This window comes from Thermobia domestica, chromosome 7, assembly GCF_964235325.1.
Source record: "Thermobia domestica chromosome 7, izTheDome1.hap1.1, whole genome shotgun sequence".
Classification (NCBI taxonomy): Eukaryota; Metazoa; Arthropoda; class Insecta; order Zygentoma; family Lepismatidae; genus Thermobia; species Thermobia domestica.
This window is the reverse complement of record NC_137460.1, coordinates 144,802,964-144,823,241: the sequence shown is the minus strand read 5'-3', so window position 1 is coordinate 144,823,241 and position 20,278 is coordinate 144,802,964. Positions and strand designations below refer to the sequence as shown.

Genomic DNA, 20,278 nt, shown 5'->3' with positions numbered 1-20,278 from the left:
GTGTACAAATTTTGTTGTAGCTAAGATGTCTCGACACAATTTTGCCAAGCAAGGAACGAGAAGAGTTACGGGCCTGTCTTGCAAGATTCTGTTCTTTACTGCAGTCTTCAGGTCTTCTATGAGTGATGGGCATCCAGGTCGAGTTTCATCGTCTACATTTGTTGGTCCATTGTGTTGACATTTCACACCATTTTCTCATATTCTTTCGTTCGTTACATTATCACCATATACTGCTTTCATTTACCGGTAAATTTCTACCAGTTTCACCTTTTGAGCGTTTAGAAATCGAATAACAATCCTTACGTCACAGTCGGTAGGATTTTCAACCACTCAACTCACTTTGACCACCCGAACTGTATGACGAATTCTTGCAACTTCCACTCACAGCGTTATGAGCACAGCTGTTACGAAAGCCAGTTGACCCTGAAAAGAGAAAGAGTGAGATGTGCGAAACGCGCGAGCGATCTTTTGTTTGAATGCAGTGACCACCTGGCTTAATGAACTGGCAGCAGAAGAGTATAACATGGGAATTCTGAAGCTCGTCAACAGATACGACAAATGTTTAAATGAAGATGGTGATTATGTAGAGAAGTGGGGGAAGCTTCAGGTATGTAACAGAATTGTTTTTTCCAATAAATATTGGTTCTTCATTTTACACAACTAAACGATCTTTACTTTCTGGATGACCCTCGTATAAGGATCGTGTCAAATAATCTTTCTTAAATCGGTAGGGCTTTAGAACAGAAGCCAACCGTTGGATTCGACTGTGCCAACCCAGTCACGATTGTTAATACTTCACTTACAGTTTCTTCTTTTTTTCTTTTTCTTTCTATCTTTCTTTTTCTTTTCTTTCTTCCATATTCGTTGAAATTTAGCGTCCCTTTTCAGTAACGGCGATACATGAGATGTACACCTACAGTTTAATGTGGAATCTAGACCACTGTAATGCGTTCAATGCTCTCCCGTCGGCAATCTAACTCCTGATCACATGCTCTAAAGAGGTAAGTTAGCCAACGGGCAGAGCTCATAGAACAGTAAAAATACTGGTCAACCAACTTAACCTCCTACCCTCTGAAATTCCCAAATGCCTTTACCTAGAAGCTTTCTGATCAACAGTCTATACACCTCATATGACTTTTTCTTACCAGCAAACGAACCTCGTCAATCGTACATGTCCATCAAGTTATTCGCGCTTTACTCGCCACTAAGACCGTATTGTCCCGTTCTGTTATGTGCTTTCCTCCATTCATCCATTTTGTTTGTCTCTTTCCACTCCTGAATACTTTCCTCGAGACTTTCTTTTCGAGAAGCCTGTATCAATTTCTGAAAGAGTTCAACTTTACATCTATATACTAAAAGTAGAATTATGTTTTATATAATACAATCTTAATTTCTTCGATACTTGCAACAATCAATTCAATACGCAGCACCATGCATCATTTCCCACTCAATGTGTTTTTATTTATATCCTTGTGACGTCCGTTCTTATTTCTTATCAGACTTATGTATTTACATTAAAATGAGTAGAACTATGAGACAGGAGTTAACATACCTCTTCGTGGTAACTTATGGATTGACTGAAGTTTCCCAGAAGATAATGGGTATTTCCCAAATTGCCACACGCTCTACCTTGGGCTGCTGTGTCATTCAACTCACGCATTAATTTCAAGTTCTCTCTGTAAATAAATAAATAAAAATACAGTATACATTATATATATTTATATATAGAAATTGAATTTATGTAATGTATTAAAAACTGAAAGCGGAGAACACAATCTACACTAGGCGTCGAGTTGTTTTCTATTCACTGAGAAGCTCTCAACACTCACGAGTCTTTGTTCAATGTATCACGATTGGGAAAACCGTTTCTTTTCACAGACCGTTTTCGAATGGGTGAGTGGATATACCTAATGTTTGGAAGGGATAATTCTGAAAGCAGCAGCATTTCCTCTTCACAATCTTTTTTCTGTTTTTGCACCAAAACAGTCACTATTGCCGGTGTATGTTTTTCATCGTACGATCAATTTTGTTCCAATTATTCATCAGTTGTTGTCCTGAAGAACATAATGCTTTTAATGCAATATCAAATCTCTAAATATTTAAACACCAACGAATCTTACTTCAGATGAACAAGTGATCAATAGTTAAGAATAACATTAATTACAGGATAATATACATACACTGACAACATTGACTCATTCAGTGGAAAGAGGAGGAAAAGATTAAGAAAGAGGAAATATCACCCAAAAAACTAACCGTTCAATTTATTATGTTTTATCAAATACTCATCGTAAAGTATTCTTCCAAAAGAAACCGTTTTCCTTAACCTGTACTCATGACTTAAGGAAATACTCATGAATAGTGAAACTTTCGGCAAACTGAAACAAATGAGGAGGGAAGTACGCAAAAAAAAAAAAAAAAAAAAAAAAAAAAAAAAAAGGAAAGAAAATTAATTACCAAAAGAATAATGAAAACAATAACACATATTAACAAAGTTTCGATTCGATTCGATTTTGAGTTTAGTGTTCCTTCCAGCAGCGAGGCTATATGAGACTTGTACCTGCCGTCGTAATCAAACCGGTCTCCCGCTTGAAAGTTTCCATAAACGCTTTATTAGATAGGGAGGTCTAACCACGGGGAGAGAAAAATGAGGGCCTGGCTTTCCTATAAAATCCTCTCTACCCAAACAGGGTGTGTCTGTTATATGTTTATTAAACTTGTTTAATATGTATAGCAAATAAAGAACGTTTATAACGAAGATTTTTTTTTCAATTAAATCATATCAACACGTTAAAATAATCAAAAAAAAAAACTCAAATTAATCATCCACTATTTCTCTTATTTGCTTAACTGGATATACATAACCGTGTTTGAGTTTAATCTTCTCTTCATTGTCTTCATTTTCCTTTCTTTTGAACCATTTATACCTACATAAACGCGAAGTCAAATAAATGAAGTTTCATCAACAATTTTTGATTGCATATGAATATTTTATTGGTATACTTCCTGGAATCTGTGACTCTTACTTCACGCACTGTTAAGACCAACGTTTCAATAAGATAGCACACTGAAAATAACAAGAATATGTATACATGTATGGTGAGTTATTAATGAATTATACTCTGAAAGTTTTTTTTAAGTACTAAAAAGATATTTCCCTGAAAGTCATTTCATTCCTGGAACAACTTGCTGGGTACACCACTGACAACGAAAAACAGAAAATTCGAGTAACTGTGAAGCGTCCAAGTGAAGTTCTGGGATACACGAAAATTGTAACACACTACACCAGATCACGCTCAGTGGTGGAAGTTAAAAAGTTAAAACTTAATACAACAAGTGGGTCGATTAAACTGCACGAGAGCGAAGGAACAATAAATCCAGCTTTAAAAAAAGTAAAACATGCCAGGAAATGACAAACTAAAAATATATATTTCAGATAATTTAAAGCCAAGCTCAGGAATTTCTACTTACAATTTGTGCAATAATTGAATATTCCTTGCACTTCTGAGTTTTCGACTCTCCTCTGAAGTCTTAACTAGTGTTGTAAAATTTTCAGAAATTTTGAACCTGCTGGTAAAAAAAAACTTTTTTCCGGTTTCTTTCAGGAAAAATTGGGAAAATAACAAAAAAAAAAAAAAAATTATTAGGTTAGTGTTACTAGTAATGGAATCGTTTTTCTCTTTCGAACGCATGAAAAATGTAAGTTGAGAAACTTCGATATTATGAATATTTAAAAAGAAGCATTCGGAAATAAAACTGTTATAATTATTCTTGAAAATTAATAGTATGCACTCATTCCTTTATGTGCTTTTACACGTTTACTCCTGGTTGTGCATTAATTACAGAACTTTTACAATTGCATACACATTTACCACCATGAAGCGTTTCTGTTGCAACAAATAGGGCTCTTGAATGAAATTGAGTTCTTAATGTGCTCTTTGATCTGGTGAAATTTTGTTAATTTTAACCAAATTATTTCTTAAAAGGAAAGAGCAGTAGGCAAATTTCACTAATACTCATGCACTAAGACACAATTACTATTATTTAATATTCGAATACACACTTTAATATAAACTTTATGTACAAAATTTTGTACGTAAACAAATATATGTTTTCTAGTGCGACAATTTATCTATATATATAAAAATGAAAGTGACTATATTTGTAACTTAACAACTCTTGAACCACAAGACTGATCTCGATAAAAATTTTCAACATAGATGAGGTTCGGGCCGGGGATGCATTTTACCATTTCACTTTGAAGGTGCAACTTGGAGGAAGAAGTGCGGATATATATATTGAAAAGTACCGATCTCAGTGTCGAACCCATAGTTTTCAGGGTTGCTGAGATGAACAGTGACATTTCCGATGAAGCTTAAATTCAAATTCAGCACTGCAACTTGGGGGAAGGGAAGGGGATATATATATATATATACATATAAATTATTGAAAATAGCCGACATCAGTGTCGAATCCATAGTTTTCAGGGTCGCTGAGGTGAACAGTGACCCTTTCAATGCCGTTGAAATCCAAATTTGTTCCCGCAAATTGGAAGGGGGGAAAATATATAAAAATGATCGATATTAGTGTGAATCCATAGTTTTCAGGGCCACCGAGATGAACAGTGACATTTCCGATGCAGTTTAAATCCAAATTCAACGCCGTGACCTGGGGTAGGGGGAGAGGGGATACATACAAATGATCAAAACATGACCAATATTAGTCTTGAAACCGTAGTTTTTGGGGTTGCTGTGATGAACAGTAATATTTCCGATGCCGTTTAAATCCAAATTCAACGCCGTGACCTGGGGTAGGGGGAGATATACAAATGATCAAAACATGACCAATATTAGTCTTGAAACCATAGTTTTTGGGGTTGCTGTGATGAACAGTAATATTTCCGATGCCGTTTAAATCCAAATTCAGGCTCGCAACTTGGGTAGGAAGAGATATATAAAAATGATTGGAAATGGCAGACATTCGTGTCAAATCCATAGTTTTTGGAGTCACTGAAATGAGCAGTAACACTTCCGATACCGTTTAAATCAAAGTCATGTTCGTAATTTGGCGGCGGGACCGAGGGGAGATATACGAAAATGATCGAAAATGACCGATATTAGTGTCAAATCCATGATTTTTATGGTCCTGAGATGAACAGTGGCACTTCCGATGCCGTTTAAATTTAAATTCAGCTCCCATTAATACTCTTAAAGAAGATAAGTAAAAGTAATTGAAAATGACTGATATTAGTGTCGAATTCATAGTTTAAGTTCCTTGGTAACAGTTTTGGTGTCCTTTATACCCAAAATGAAACTATTCTCCCCGTGCGAAGAATTCTGCTAGTCTTTAATAATACGAACTGAAATTTCACATGCTAAATTCTTTAATATATTTCTCGCTGCTCAAATTTGCGCACTTGTGCGGTGTATGTGTGCATATGTAAATAAGATCCTCACTCTTTTTGAGTTGTTCCAGAAAATAGACAAATAATAAAGAAGAATTTTTATCAGAGATCAGAAAACTTAAAAGTAAAATTAAAAGCTGTTGCTTTAAGTATATTTCCTGCTAACGAAATATGTTGTAAATATGCTGCAGACACGTTACAGCAAATAAGATTAGCATCAGGCGAAAAAATAGTTTTTAAATTATATTTTCCTGGTTTTGCCAATATTTCCAAACAAAAGATTTTTTTAATGGGTTCAACATTTCCGGAAATTTTACACAGCACAAGGAAGATACGTATTCCCATAAAACATGTATTTGATTTTAACATACTGGTATTAACTAAATGGTTCTGGCCCTCTTATTTTAACACTTCCCTGTCATAATGCGTCTATATTAATTAATCTAATTAGGATTATATTTTAGTATCTTTTGTAACCATAACTCCATTGTGTTACGGTGCTAACTTTAAAGGAGTGGTGCAAACATAATACGCAATTAACTGTAAACTAGTAAATATAAAACAGTTTTCATTTTAAAAGCATAATGTAATAAAATATTCGAAAATTCCATTTTTTTTCCAATTTTTCAGTTTTTTCAAGCTCGGAAAAAAAGGTAAAAAAAACTGTTTTTTTACCCAAAATTTCCGGGGTTTTTCCCAGGCCTTTACAAAACTAGTCTTGACCATGGACGGTAAAACAGGAAGAAGAAAATTTATTTTTAAAAAAGTGAGGAATAAAGGAACGGACTTAAGTACGGGAAGAGCGATGCTGGAACACACTTTGTCAAAAACAACGACGAGGTGTCAAATGTAGTGCGAGTTGCAATATGGCGGAACTGATTTGTGCAGTCTTTTCGTTCTTTAGTGAAAGGTTGCCAACTCATTTTGGTAGCTTTGTTGTTATGCCAATGCTGTAGGAATTTTGTAATTACTACTTCCCATTCATCACTTAACCATCCCTTGTCTTAATTTGATTTTGGTTTCTTTAAATGAATAAAACTAATTTTAAAATACGAGTCTCTTTACTTCATTTTTGGTCCCCGAATAACATTTTTGAATCTTCTACCTTATGTTGAGTTCTTTAAACGTTTCGATATACCTAACACCGGGCTTCCCGATTATGAACGCTTAGATGTTCCTTAATATACACCTTACGATTTCTTTTGATTTTGCATATGTAACTCTCATGGCAATTTCATTTTATTTCATAAATACCAAATTTCTCATTGGGAACCGCGTAATAACTCCTAAATTGGCTGATGCTCTTTTCTAAAGTTCTGGAAGTGTCAAGCTCGTGCGGAAACAGTATTATATTTAAGTCTTATTCTATGGGGGAAAATTAGCAAATTGTATGGAAAGTTCAAATCTACAGAAAGTGTGTTAGATTTGCAGAGATTACAGCGCCTAATGACATTGAAAAAAAGGTACTTTGTAGGCTAAATCATAAATAAGAAAGGAGATTTTGTAGACTAACCAGTCTCTGATAAGATACTGCTTCACAAATTAACTCATTATCTCGTTGTCATCTAGATATTAGAAAAGGATATATTATATATATATATAATTTTTTTCAAGTTATTTACCCCTACTAAGATGCCAACTAAAACTAGAAATAAAAGAAATAATTTTGCATATCTTATAACTTTTGACAAATAATTAAAGGTGTTTTCAATTTTTGAACACATCTGTAAATAAACCTGAGTAACAACTAAATTGCACAGTCATTTACTTTTGGCCTTGGATGGGGATGGGCTTTTTTCATATATATTTATATAATCTGTAATCAGACACACACCTCAGAAAAATAAAAAAAATAAATAAAAAAAACAGACAAAGCATTTTCACTTGAGCGAATTTCACTTTTTCTTTGATTGTGTATTAAAGAGCGATGCGCTGAGAACATCTTGATGCAACACTTTTTTGAAGAGCCTGAATATCCTTACACACTTTGCGTTCGTTTTCTTTCAAAAACATGACACCTTCCAATATTCCTTGAGCAATATGTGCCTTCTTCAAGTCTCCCTTTCCAGGAGTCTTTCGAAATCTATCTGTGGCTTCAACGAGCTGAGAATTTGCAATTTTTTTTATGTCATTGTACTTCCTTTCTATCACTTCTATGTTCTTAGCACTGCTAGCATTTTCCAACCTCTCTTCTGCTTTCTTTTAACTTCATTTCCTCTTCCCTAAGCGTAGCACTCCTTTCCTGTGCCAGTCGCTGTGCTTCCTAAAACTATTGGAATGTTTATGAGCATTTGACCCAAGGTAAATCATTTTCTTTGAAACTGAAAGGAATTGAGGCATGTTATTATGAAACTTCAAAACCTTGTTCACCCTCAGAATACTGTTTAAGATTCTACAAGACATCTGTGTCTTTTCTTCAAAGTTTCTTTTCTTTTTTTTTTGGGGGGGGGGGGGGAGCAAGATTCATCCTCAAGCTATAGACACTTTCACTCGTCAACCAGTTGACAATCTGGAATGGCCACAGGTAGTGCCTTGCTACAATTCTGTGCGACCTATGTGTTTCTTATCTGCAAGATAAAGAAATGCAAGTACTCGTTTAATGTGAACAAAACGAGTCAATTGTATTTTGCACCAAATTTTTACCGTCTGAAATATAATGTGTTTGTACACTTTTTAAGAATTGTCCACTTGTGGTAACGTAAGACTGTTCTTTTTTTTCTCTCTCTCTCTCTCTAAAATGATAACTTGTAAAGGCAGTAAATTATCAGATTCGAATAACCTGCAATTATCCAATCACATGATTATGACTAGGTTCCGGATTCTTAGGTTCGAACCTATTTTATTCCTGTACAGTGAATGCAAAAAATTCGTGTTTTCTTTACATCCAAGTTGCTGTAAGTAGAACTATATTAGTTTTATAGGACCTAAAATGTCCTAATTGGGGGGTTAGGACCTAAAAAATCCTAAATTAGCTTTTAGAACCTATAACGTCCTAAATGATTCTTTATAGTTATTTTTAACTTGAAAAATACTTTCAAACACGTAGTCAACCAGTTTTCAACAATGCAATATTTCCTTCACACAGCATGTTTCTTTGTAATTTGCGGCTGCGATTGTGAATAAGCGGGGCAGCAAGTTTATCTTTTAGCAACAACAGGTGCGCGGTCATTCGATAGAAAGTTCAAGCTGATGGCGTTGACCTCTTCTCCCTGTCAGCAATGGACATTGTGTCAGTGTTCTAACCTTGTAAGAAAGGAGAAGGAAGTGTGTTTATTGGGATTGCATTTGGATCATATCAAATTTGTACGAGTTCTCTTAACATTGAAGATTGGAACTGAAAAGGAAAGATCATGCCGAAACAAAAATCATCCATAAAGGAGACATTTAAAACATGTTCAACGAATCATTTGTATCCTTCCCCCACCCCCTCACTAAAAAGTTTAAAAACTCGTCTCTTTTTTTATCATAATTTCACGTATCACTGTAGATTATTTATGTTTTTGTACAGTTTTCCTCGTATTCTTGTCCTCTCATGGGATTGTTTCAACAGACAGAAAGAGAAATAAGGTCTGTATGAAAAGGAAGATGAAAATGAGAGGACAGAGAAACAAGCAACTGTTCCTCGGTTTCTTACCAATATCTTTGAAGATCAAACTTGTCAAGGTACTGGTGTTCCCACATCTTGACTATTGCGACTCAGTCTATTCTGATCTAACAGAAAATCAATCAAAGCGCTTGCAAAGAGTCCAAAATGCCTGCATTAGATTTATTTTCAATATAACTTACAGGGAACATCTCACATCTTTTTATAAAAAACTGTCATGGCTGACGGTAGCTGGAAGAAGAAATTTACATAATCTTACCCTATTGTACAAAATACTGACTACGTCAGAACCATCGTATCTAGCCCGTAGATTTTTATATTTATCTGACTTTCATACTAGAAGCACAAGATCACAAGATAATTTCTTGCTCTCCATACCCAGTCACAATTCTGATTCATACTCAAAATCCTTCACAGTAAGTACTACACGCGTCTGGAACAGTTTACCTCAATTAACACACAATGTTTCCACAGTTGCCAAATTTAAAAAATCTGTAAATTCCCTTCTCTTAAGTAAAGATAAGGATACTGGTAGCACATGAGGCATCTTCGTTTTACCAGACTATTAATAACCCACATATGAACACACAACCAATAGGTAACCTATGCTAATTTGTACAGCTTATATATTCATACTTCTTTTACCGCTATAGGCAATATGCAATTTAGGTTTTCTCCATGTTATTTTGTTTCCTCTATTGTATATTATTTTCAATTTTTGTTTTTGAAGTGTTTAACCATTTTTTTATTTTAAGTAGTATATTCTCTTTTTATGTGGTTCAGTACTTTTCTTATTGTAATTGTTAATATTTTCTATATATTGGTGCTTTTTTTTAAAAAAATACATAATGTATGCACGTGGTTAAGTACTCGGAGAAGGCTGCAGAGCCTTAACTTCGCCACTTAAAATGAAGTATTTTTTTAAACGAAAGTCTTTAAAAGAAATGAGAACCCATAATACAAGATATGTAAAATGTCCATCGAAACATATTTGTCCCTTTTTCTTAATTTTTCACCTGTAATACGTTTTTCTGATAGCAATATTTAAGATGTTTCTTCACTTTTTATTTTTATACAACAGCAGAGTACCTATTTAATGTCTTTCAGGTGCCTGCGGACAAGCGATCTCACGTGCAACATCATCAGAAATCAGCCACTCATAAAGCAAATGTAGAAAGGAGAGAGAAGAGAGAACAGAGAAACAAGCAACTGTTCCTCGGTTTCAAGTCCGGAGAAGACGAACCTAATTTTAAATTAGAACTTTGTAAAGCCCTCACTTCAGTCAACATTCCTTTTTCATCGCTTCAAAATCCAATTTTTAAAAAGTTTCTGGAAGATTTTTGCATGCAGAAAGTTCCCGATCACTCAACTCTTCGAAAAAATTATTTGCCCTTGCTGTATGAAAAGACAATTGAAGAAATTCGACAACCTCATATGGCTAAGTGTGGATGAAACAACGGATAACTGCGGCAGATACATTGCAAGTGTAATCGTGGGAAAACTTGAATGTGAAGAGCCGGGACTCCCTCATGTTATTCTATGTAAGGAATTGCCCAAAACAAACCATTCGACGTTGGCCATCGCTGTTAAGGAAGCTTTACAATTGCTTTGCCCAAATGAAGAAAAAGATAGACTGAGATTGTTGGTTACAGACAGTGCAGCGTATATGTTGTATATGGGTGAATGCTTGAAGGCTTTCAATCCTCGCATGTTGCACGTCACCTGTTTAGCACACGGACTCCATCGTGTAGCAGAAATCATTCGAGAATTACACCCAATCGCCAACGACATAATTTCATCTGTAAAGAAGGTTTTCTTGTAAGTTCCTAACAGAGTGGCTACCTTCAAGGATATGCTTTCAAACACACCACTGCCACCACAGCCTGTTGTGTCCCTTTGGAGAACGTGACTTTCAGCAGCATATAATGTAGATAATTTTGTGTACTATGCAGATAATTTTGAAAGCATTGTTCAGGTCATCGATTCGCTCGACGAGATTGAAGCCGCTTTAATCACGTCTGCAAAAAAAGCACTGAAGTCACAGTTTGCTGTACAACAACTAAGTTACATTAAAGCCAACTTTTCTCATCTGCCTCAAGCCATCACTGAATTGGAGAAGAAGTCTCTTCCACTAACAGAAGCTCTTCAAATTCTTCAAGAAGTGAAAGAGAAAAAAGTACCTGGGGAAGTTGGAACAAAAATTGCGGACAAGTTGGAGGCGGTTTTGAAACGCAGTCCTGATTTCACACAGATACAACTAGTGGGCCAAATTCTTCGTGGAGACAATGTCCAAGAAAATTTGCTATGAAATCCCGAGGAATTAGCCAGTATGAAATATGCGCCTCTTACATCGTGTGATGTGGAACGCAGTTTTTTCTGCATTCAAGAGAATTTTGTCAGACGACAGGAAAAAGTTCACAACAGAAAATCTTGCCAAATATTTTGTTGTTCAGTGCCATTACAGAGAGTGAAGTAACCACTTTTTGCTCTATAGAAAACATGAAAAGTGCCGGAAAAACAATATTTGAACATTCGTATTTCCTCAGTGTATCGTTAGAAAAGTGAAGTGATATTTGTGGTGGTGTATAAAATTTCAAATATAAGAAAACTGACAAAAACTACTACTACTACTACTACTACTGTAGTACGACAGGTCATACATATGTTAAACTATATTTCACCTATCAAAAAAAGTCCAAGGTAAGAAGAGTAATTTAGTAAGCTTTATGCTAACCAGTCTTCTGCGAAATAATAATAATAATAATAAAAAAAATGGTGGGACTCAGAAGTTGACTATTTTCCATGTCTTTTACAATTCATGAATTGTACTTTCCGTCTTTGATGGCCCATTACTTGGCGGGATTTTTTTTTTTTCGAGAAAACAAAAAAATATGGGTCTCTTAAAAACATGTCTATTTGCTATAAAAAGAAGTTTCAACAATATCTGAGATGGTGATGGTACAATTTTATTTTATTTATTTTTTTTTTTCTTTGCCTGAGTTGAAATGGAAGTAACCATAAGGCAAATGAACGCTGATAGAAGAATCAGGGAAATGAGAATGTGGGAGGGAACGGGAGTACCACGAGAAAACATATGTACATCATGATATTCACCACAAACTTACTTGGCTGGAATCGATTCTGGGACCCCATGTAAACGCTTTACTACTAACCATCAGATCTACACAAACTAGAAACATACTTGTTCTGTACGAAAGGACTGCAGAAGAAACAGTTCCAGCTAGTAAGTAAATCCAGTTAAAAGACAGATAGAAAAGAAGAAAAATACACGTTGAGATATTTCTAATGGATACTTTTCATGAGAAACGCTCACGTAAAGTAATCTAATAAGCGAACGGAAGTCGGTTAAAATGATCATGTAGATTTTTGAAGTTGAACTGGTTCTTAAATAAGTCGCATAATCCACTTTAATAAGTCAATGATATTGTATATCTAATTCTACCCTACTTCATTGTTTGCTTTGTCTCTGTTATCCATATCGGAAAACTGCTTTTAAATATAAAACGAAAATATCACCAAAAAGTCTTATTAAGGCCTTACTTACTCGTAGTAAAACACAGCCTGTTCAAGGCAGGATCTGACTTCTTCGGGGAACTCGCCTGGATCTTGTTGTCCCAAGCGACCTATGTGTTTTCCTTTGGCATGATACACATTTCCAAGGTTATAGAGAGCTCGTCCTTCGCCAACCTACAATATACATAAAATGCTTCTACTAACTAAATTTCCACAAGTTAACAATAACAACATTTTACATTAAGCTTCTTATTTTATATTCAATTATTACGCGATTACTGTATCGGGCCAAAAACTTAAGAATTCACTCCTAGATAAATAAAGTAACGAAAGAAAGGCAAAAACCCACATATTTATTAAATTTACGTGATTTTAATTATTATTAATCACATCGTTGAGAATAGGAAGAAAGTACACCTCACAAACTATTGCCACAATTTCAGAGTTAAAACGCTATTTCCAGATTAATAATTTTATTTGATCCGTTGTATATAGCGCACTGTATTGGGTAATGAAATGGGTGCATACAGAAATCAATTCAAACCTATTTACTTAATGTATCTGAGTGACGTGAATATCACCTGAATATTGAAGACTTATAGGAGTTCATGAGTTAGTAAAGCACCATAAAACACATTCTCGTGAGAAGTTGTCGAATGGAATTTCAGTTCAGGTGAGATCAACTCTAAACGATTATTACGTGACTACAACTATTGGAAAGCCACTAAGTCTAATTGAGATTAAATTTTACTTACTGAGAATATATGAACTTTTGTTGAATCGCGAACTTAATATTTATTTATTTATTTTAACTGCTCTTTTGTTTGATACGATGACATTAAATTTTATAAAATGTAGTTTACCGTGAATTAAAAGAGGAAATACCGTATACGCTCGCGTAATGTCCGCATCCCAAGTTCAGAGATATTTTTTTGGAAAAAAAAATGACCCGCGTAATGACCGCACCCTAAAAATCACAGCTTGAAAATCTAAGTTACGTCCTACGGTATTTCTAATACGGTATCAATTTTCGTACTTCTGGCACCAGACACTCTATTTAAAAATTTAGAATAAATTATACAAAATAATTGTGGATTTTTTATTTTGTATAAAATATAATATAAATTTAAAATAATTTATCTTCGAGGAGAAAATAAAGGTAAGATTTAAATAATCTGTTTACTGATTTTAAATGCCATAAATTTGTTTCAATTAGTGGTCCTCATTTGGTTTTCATTTCATTATTTACTGATATTATGTAGGAAGTTCAAAATTAAATTTACTTCGAAAAAAATGTGACTGTAAATTGCGCATTTTTTGAACGACCCACGTAATGTCCGCACCTGCATTTTGACACCGCGATTTTAGTGGGAAAAAAAAGTGCGGACATTACGCGAGCGTATAAGGTATTACTATGCTAAATTTTCGTTTTTTTCTGTTATCTAAACAACACTACCTATCACTTTTTTAACCTAAGAATAAATTATTTAACCTTGTCATTAAGGTCACGAGATATTTCCAGATGACGTTTACAGCAAATCATAGCTTCGTCAAATTTTCCCATGACTTTCAACGTATTCCCAAGATTTCCACTTGCTTTGGCTTCACCCAATTTATCACCCATGGTCCTGAAAAAGAAGAAAATATATACTATGTAATGATTCACACAAACAATAATAAAAGCATAATTTTGGTATTTATTCGTCAAGTACCAAACCAATTACAATGTATGGCTATTATAAATATGTGTAAAACTGATAGACATGTATTGAATAATAGTAATATTATATATGTATGAACTGACATAAAATGAACGGGTACTTCCGGTTGACGTGGAAAGTTGAAATTTGGCATGATTCTACCTTTTCTGGACTAACCCACAGGAAAATTACCAAAAGTGAATAATTTTTAAAGGGTTTAAAGGGGAGATGAAGAAATTTCCCATGTTATTTAAATGGGATTTATTTTGCTTTTATCTCATGTTTTAGGTACTTGGAATTGGAACAAAAACTTGTAATTAGGTATGCTTGTACGCTTTCGTTAGCATTACCTAGGAAAATAACTAGAAAAAGAATTTCCAACCTTAAAGCGGTTTTATGAGGAACTGAAAAATCTTCCCCATGTTATTTATTTGGGACACTTTTTACACCTCAAAATTATTGGGCACTTCCTATAGGGCTACAATGATTAAATTTGGCATGATTGTAGCTTTTCGAGACTAGCCTACAGCAAAATGCCAAAAGTGAATATTTTTAATTTTTAAGGGGTCTAAAGGGCGATGAAAAAAGTCTCCATGTTATTTAAATGGGTCTTTTTTGAACCTATAATTTCATGTTTTAGGTACTTGGAATTGGAATAAAAACTTGAAATTCACTATGCTTACTTGTTTATGTTACTGTTACCTAGATATATCACCAAAGGTAAAAATTTCCAACTTTACTGGGATTTTATGGGCAATTACAAAATCTTTCCCATGTTATTTATATGGGACGTCATCTACACCCTAAAATGTTTAGGCACTTCTAGCAGAATTAGAATGACGAAATTTGGCATTATTGTGGCCTTCTGGGACTAACCGACAGGAAAACTGCCAAAAGTGAATATTTTGTTTTTAAGGGATCTAAAGTGGGGATGAAGAAATTCCCATGTTACTTAAGTGAGAGTTTTCTTGAGATAAAAAATGTTATCTTTTAGATAATTGAAATAGGAAAGAAAAGTTGATATTGGGTAGAATTGTGAGTTTAAGAGGGGCGAGGCTGTAGGCAGAGCAAACGCGGGGGTCTCTGGACAAATTTCCCAGCTGACTAATTTTATGAAATATTAAGAGCAAATGCACGAAACTCACTTTTGATATAAAGGCTGATACATAAGAGATGCGAGGCCGTAGGCCGAGCAAACACGGGGGTCTAGGGCCAAAAGCTATATATATCTATATCTGTATTTTAGTAAGGTAGTGTGCCACGCGTCTATTTCTAGTGTGTTCGGTCCAATATATATTTTCCATCATTAATTATAAATATATGTGTGCGGTATTTAATTTCGTCATATAAATCAGCATTACTATTGCCTCTGTAAAAGCGCACGTAGGCTTTCTCAACGACAGCATCACGATTCTGAGATCAAACACGGCCTGTACTGAAAATTCAGTGCTATGGGGTATAAAACAAATCACTCGAAAGACATAAGAAATTGCTTACCTTTAGTTTAAGACAGAGCGCAAAATTTCAAAGTCAGACGCACTCGCCAATCCAAAAATGATGGTCGCCAGTATCTCTCACGTATAAATTATAAGAGGGAAACCCCCCCCCCCCGGGCCTTTGGTTTGACAAAGTAAAAGATTACATCAGGGCATAACATTTCAAAGCTAAACAATTAGATTTAGGATAATCAATTTTGAATTGGACAATTCATATCAGTGACAATTATTTTCTCACTCAGTCACAACTATTTTCGTGCGAAAAGAAATTGCGCAGCCTTGTGAGTACTGAATACTGGTCGCCAGCTCTAAATTTCTGGTCGCCAATAGCGACCGGAAATTTTCTGCCCTGGTCTAAGAGATAAATTCGAGCAATTTCTGAGCGAACATGACCATATCTGCTTCAGTAAAACATTCTACTGAAGTCAGAACAAGGTACTTAAAAGTTGAGAGTTCAAGTAAACTGAACATGGCTTAGATGACGAATTTACAGCATAGCTAGATATGGATGAAATCGAACTCCATACTCTGGGTAATAAAGGGAGATGAATACCATAGGTTCCAAGAAGCATGTAAAATAATAGTAACGATAATAAAAGTATTAAACAAAATAAAACAACGCTTGTAACGTATTGTGATAATGTCCAACCGGTTGCAAAGTACTGTAAATCCAGCTCTCTTGGATGTCGTGAGGATTTAGTAAGAACTGAACTTGAGGTTTACAGCAAGTCAAGTCATTGTGTTACTAATTAGTAAAATATTAATGTATTAATAGTATAAAACCCAGTAGTTTGCATGTCCTTGCTAGCTATGCTATTGTACTAAAAATACATTATGACAACTAGTTTCTCGCGTGCGAAAATAATTAGGTGATCTCACTCTAGGCAAAAAGCAAAAACTTTTGCTTTTAATTAACTTGATAAAACCTATATATATATATATTGCGTAGTATTCTGAACAATTTCAAAACTTTAACATTTCTATTCCCGACTTAAGATATCGACAAAATTTAGCACGTTTTGGTAGTGCTGGATTCACCACACAAACTCAAACACAATTTTCTCATCTGCACATCTTACAAGTTTTAACTCAAGACATACTTCAGTTTTGTTTTATTCAACACTAACTACGATTGAACATATATATACTTGCATTACTATTAAAAACCACAAAATATTTGAAACACTTGCCTAGCCAGAGTAAGATCATGTTTATGATACTGCATAGCCTTGATGTAGTCTCCAAGATAAAAATAAGCATTTCCTAATTGACTGTAAATAGCACTCAGTGTTCGTAAATCATCTGTGCCAGCTTGGATGGCTGCCTCGAAGAAGGCGACTCCTGCTCTGCAGTCCCCTGCTTTGCATAACCTTTCACCCTCCAAGGCAAGTTCCAGGCACGTACTCCCGTCCATTGTATTCTGAAACAAGTTCATAAATTAAGATGCATTTACATGAGAAATAAAATTAAAAACAGTGTGAAAATCATGAATATAACTAAAATTGCACATTATGATTTATCTAAATTCTATTCAATCTTGATTGCACAGAAAAACAATAACTTAAAAGTCCACACATAAATAGTAAAACCCGAAGGACTCAACGTTAACTCCTGTTTCTTAAATTCTCCGATCTATTCAGATTAACAGTATCATTCAATATTTAGTTTTGTAATTCAAACCTTCATTACATCAAAAATAAATAAATAAATAAATAAATAAAATAAAATAAAAACAAGAGTGTCCTTGCTATGATGCAGTTTCATACGCTGATTTGGATTTGGAACAAATTAAGACGATCGGAAAATCTTAACCTTTGTAAATTAAGGTGATTTTAAGGAAACTATGGACTTCCACTTAGGACGCTTGTACTCCTACCCTAATTATCTTAGATTCATGGTTCATACTTCATTATCTTTAGAATGAATAGGATTTTCGAAGGACACCATTCACATTTGCTAAAAATTACGGAAATTTTTCCACCTATTTAGACTTCGAAACTGTACTATGCAAAAGGTTGGAAGTCTTAAAGAACGGTTTTGTTCGTCCGTCTGTCGACAGATATCCAAGAAAAAACTACAAGATATCAAGAAGCGGATATTTGAAATCGATTCAGCATCCGAAAAGTAGGTTCCATCTCGTTCGTTAATCTTCCTATTCAAACCGCAAGTGGTTTAAATTGGGGTCAATCTATGTCAAATGATCGAGAAAAAAATGTAGTAAAATTGCCGCTCGACCTTTTCAAAAAAATCTATTTTTTAAAACATCTCGTAGCGACGAAGCTACTGCCGCCATTTTGCGTTTTCTCGATTTCAGGCGTTTACGTTGTTTTGAATATCTCAGCATGTATTTGTCCTAACAAACAGAAAATTGCTGGGCGTGTCCAACTTGTGCAGAGCTAAAACTTTGCCCTCTTAACATTTTTGCTAAAACCACTTAAAAGGGGTGAAATAAGGGCCTACAGTAGCAACATTTTTGGACATTGAAGACACGTTTGAGAAGAGGAAGCAACTGACGTAGAGGTCTGAATTTGTGTGTGCATGTAGTCTGGGGTCATAGGTTTATACTCAAAATTTGCAAACCTACAGCTGCCCCCAAAGGCCTGAAAAAATATCGTAAATTTGGGAAATTATGCCAATTTGGCATATTTCCCTGTACAATATCTCCAATGGCCCTGGATTTTTTTTTTTTTTTTTTTTTTTTTTTTTTTTTTAATTTTGGGAATAGCTACTCCTTTAGCATACCATAACACACAACGAAGCGCGTTTTGTGTTTTTGAGCAGAAGGGTGTCAAAATATTAAGGAATGACGTCATACTGTAGGTGTTGTTTTGCTCACATATTCAACTTGAAATTCGTCGTTGTGAAGTAAAATAAAGCAGAATGAATGGCTAGTCCAGTTAAGGCTCTCAAGCTCCTTTCTTTCCTCTAATTGTGACTCACTGTCTTATCACCCACAGCAGCTCTGGTGAAGAATGCCGCTATCAGCAGAAGGCGAGAAAAGTCAAAATGCACACTTGGGAAAAAGTCCGTTAAGTACTCATTGTTGTTTGCTATATCAATGATATTCAAACATAATTATGCTTGTTTTAACTTTCAACTCATGCAGGAGACTATTGTCCTTTCGTTTGATCTGCATTCTGCAGTCAGTGAACACTCACTCACTGTATTGTTCCTATAGAATGGCTGAATCCGTACTTGGATCTTCGTCCATCACTTAGAATGTAACCAACATTTAATAAAATTCGTATTGTGAAACCATCATTCTGCTTCCAATTCTCATTTGAACTATCTATTCTTCAAAGGTTGTGTGCTCACTTGAACACCGGCTATCATTCAAACTGTCCCTCACATAAATATAAATATATATATATATATATATATATATACGAGTTTCAATTATTCATGGCCTACATTACGGAAAGATTCCAGGACTATGATTTAAGTACCTTGACAATTTAATTTAGGCCTAGAGAACTGGTAAGTTCAGCAGACCTCTCCTGAGAATGTGGCTAGGACCTTCTATCGATCACGACTCGTGTGGCTGCTTATAAGCCCTTCTGCAGTAGAAGACAGAGAGGTGTGGGAGGAGATGTTTACTCCCCTGGTGGAAGAATTCTAAAACTTACTTAGCGAGACACATAAACACTAAATGATGTTTCTAGTTTAAAATCAGATTGCACTGCTTCATTGCTATAGAAAAGAATGAAAAGAAAGTTACATCTAATAAAGCTGCTAAAATATATGCAAGATTAATATACTCTTACAAAACTACATATATTAAAGATTTTTTAGATATTTATATTTCTGCATGCATTTGGGTGTAGCTTGACAAAGCTTTACGTTACTATGCAAATTCTCATTAATAATTATTTTAATTTTATGCAACCGAAAGTTTGTGTTGCAACTGATACAAAGTCAATAAAAATTAAGTGGTGTACGATTTGTTCATTACTTATTGATTCACTTTGTTGTGTTCCCAGGTTTACTGCACGATCTTCTATCAGCCACATGGTAAAAATACTTAATATGATCACACAGAAAGCAAGCCGAAGCTTAAATAAGTAAGAAAAACTTTTTTCTACTTCCAAGGTTTTACACTGCCTTACTGTATATATCCAAAATTTATTTAAGTCTCACCTGTGATTCCCGAGATATTTTTTCAGTGCTCCCTGTTGACATCTTGCTTATTAGCATGTAGCACAGCTACTTTCAGTAAGGTTACATATTCATAACGGGTAACTGAAAAAGGCAATAATAAAATTATAAATGTACACACAGTACGACGCTGAATACTAATTAACTGTATAATATGATTATTTATCATTTATATCTAGCGATCCCGAAATTACATTCACTCTATTTCCCATATATTCACTAATTCCACATATTTATTTTAATTCACAGCGCTACAGTGAAAAAACTTTTCGTAGAAGTAGGTTCTTTACGTATTTCGACCTTCTGAATTCGAAAATGACATCCAGAACATTCTATTACTTACTGTTTTGGCACAAATCATATACTTTGCAATACTGATAACTCA

The 20,278-nt window shown here is 34.6% G+C and overlaps 1 protein-coding gene across 3 annotated transcripts in view; it reads right to left on the bottom strand.

Moving 5' to 3' along the window:
- The window catches only part of pins (G-protein-signaling modulator pins), a 114,939-nt gene that overhangs the window by 82,099 nt on the left and 12,562 nt on the right, over window positions 1-20,278 (bottom strand). For all 3 annotated transcript variants that reach the window (XM_081765347.1, XM_081765346.1, XM_081765348.1), the window contains exons 2-6: window positions 19,876-19,977; window positions 16,929-17,158; window positions 14,035-14,170; window positions 12,574-12,716; window positions 1,553-1,676 (exon numbers count right to left, since the gene is read on the bottom strand). In XM_081765347.1, the coding sequence (XP_081621473.1) occupies window positions 1,553-1,676; window positions 12,574-12,716; window positions 14,035-14,170; window positions 16,929-17,158; window positions 19,876-19,932 (690 nt within the window). In that variant the 5' untranslated portion in view covers window positions 19,933-19,977. The remainder of the gene's footprint in view (window positions 1-1,552; window positions 1,677-12,573; window positions 12,717-14,034; window positions 14,171-16,928; window positions 17,159-19,875; window positions 19,978-20,278) is intronic.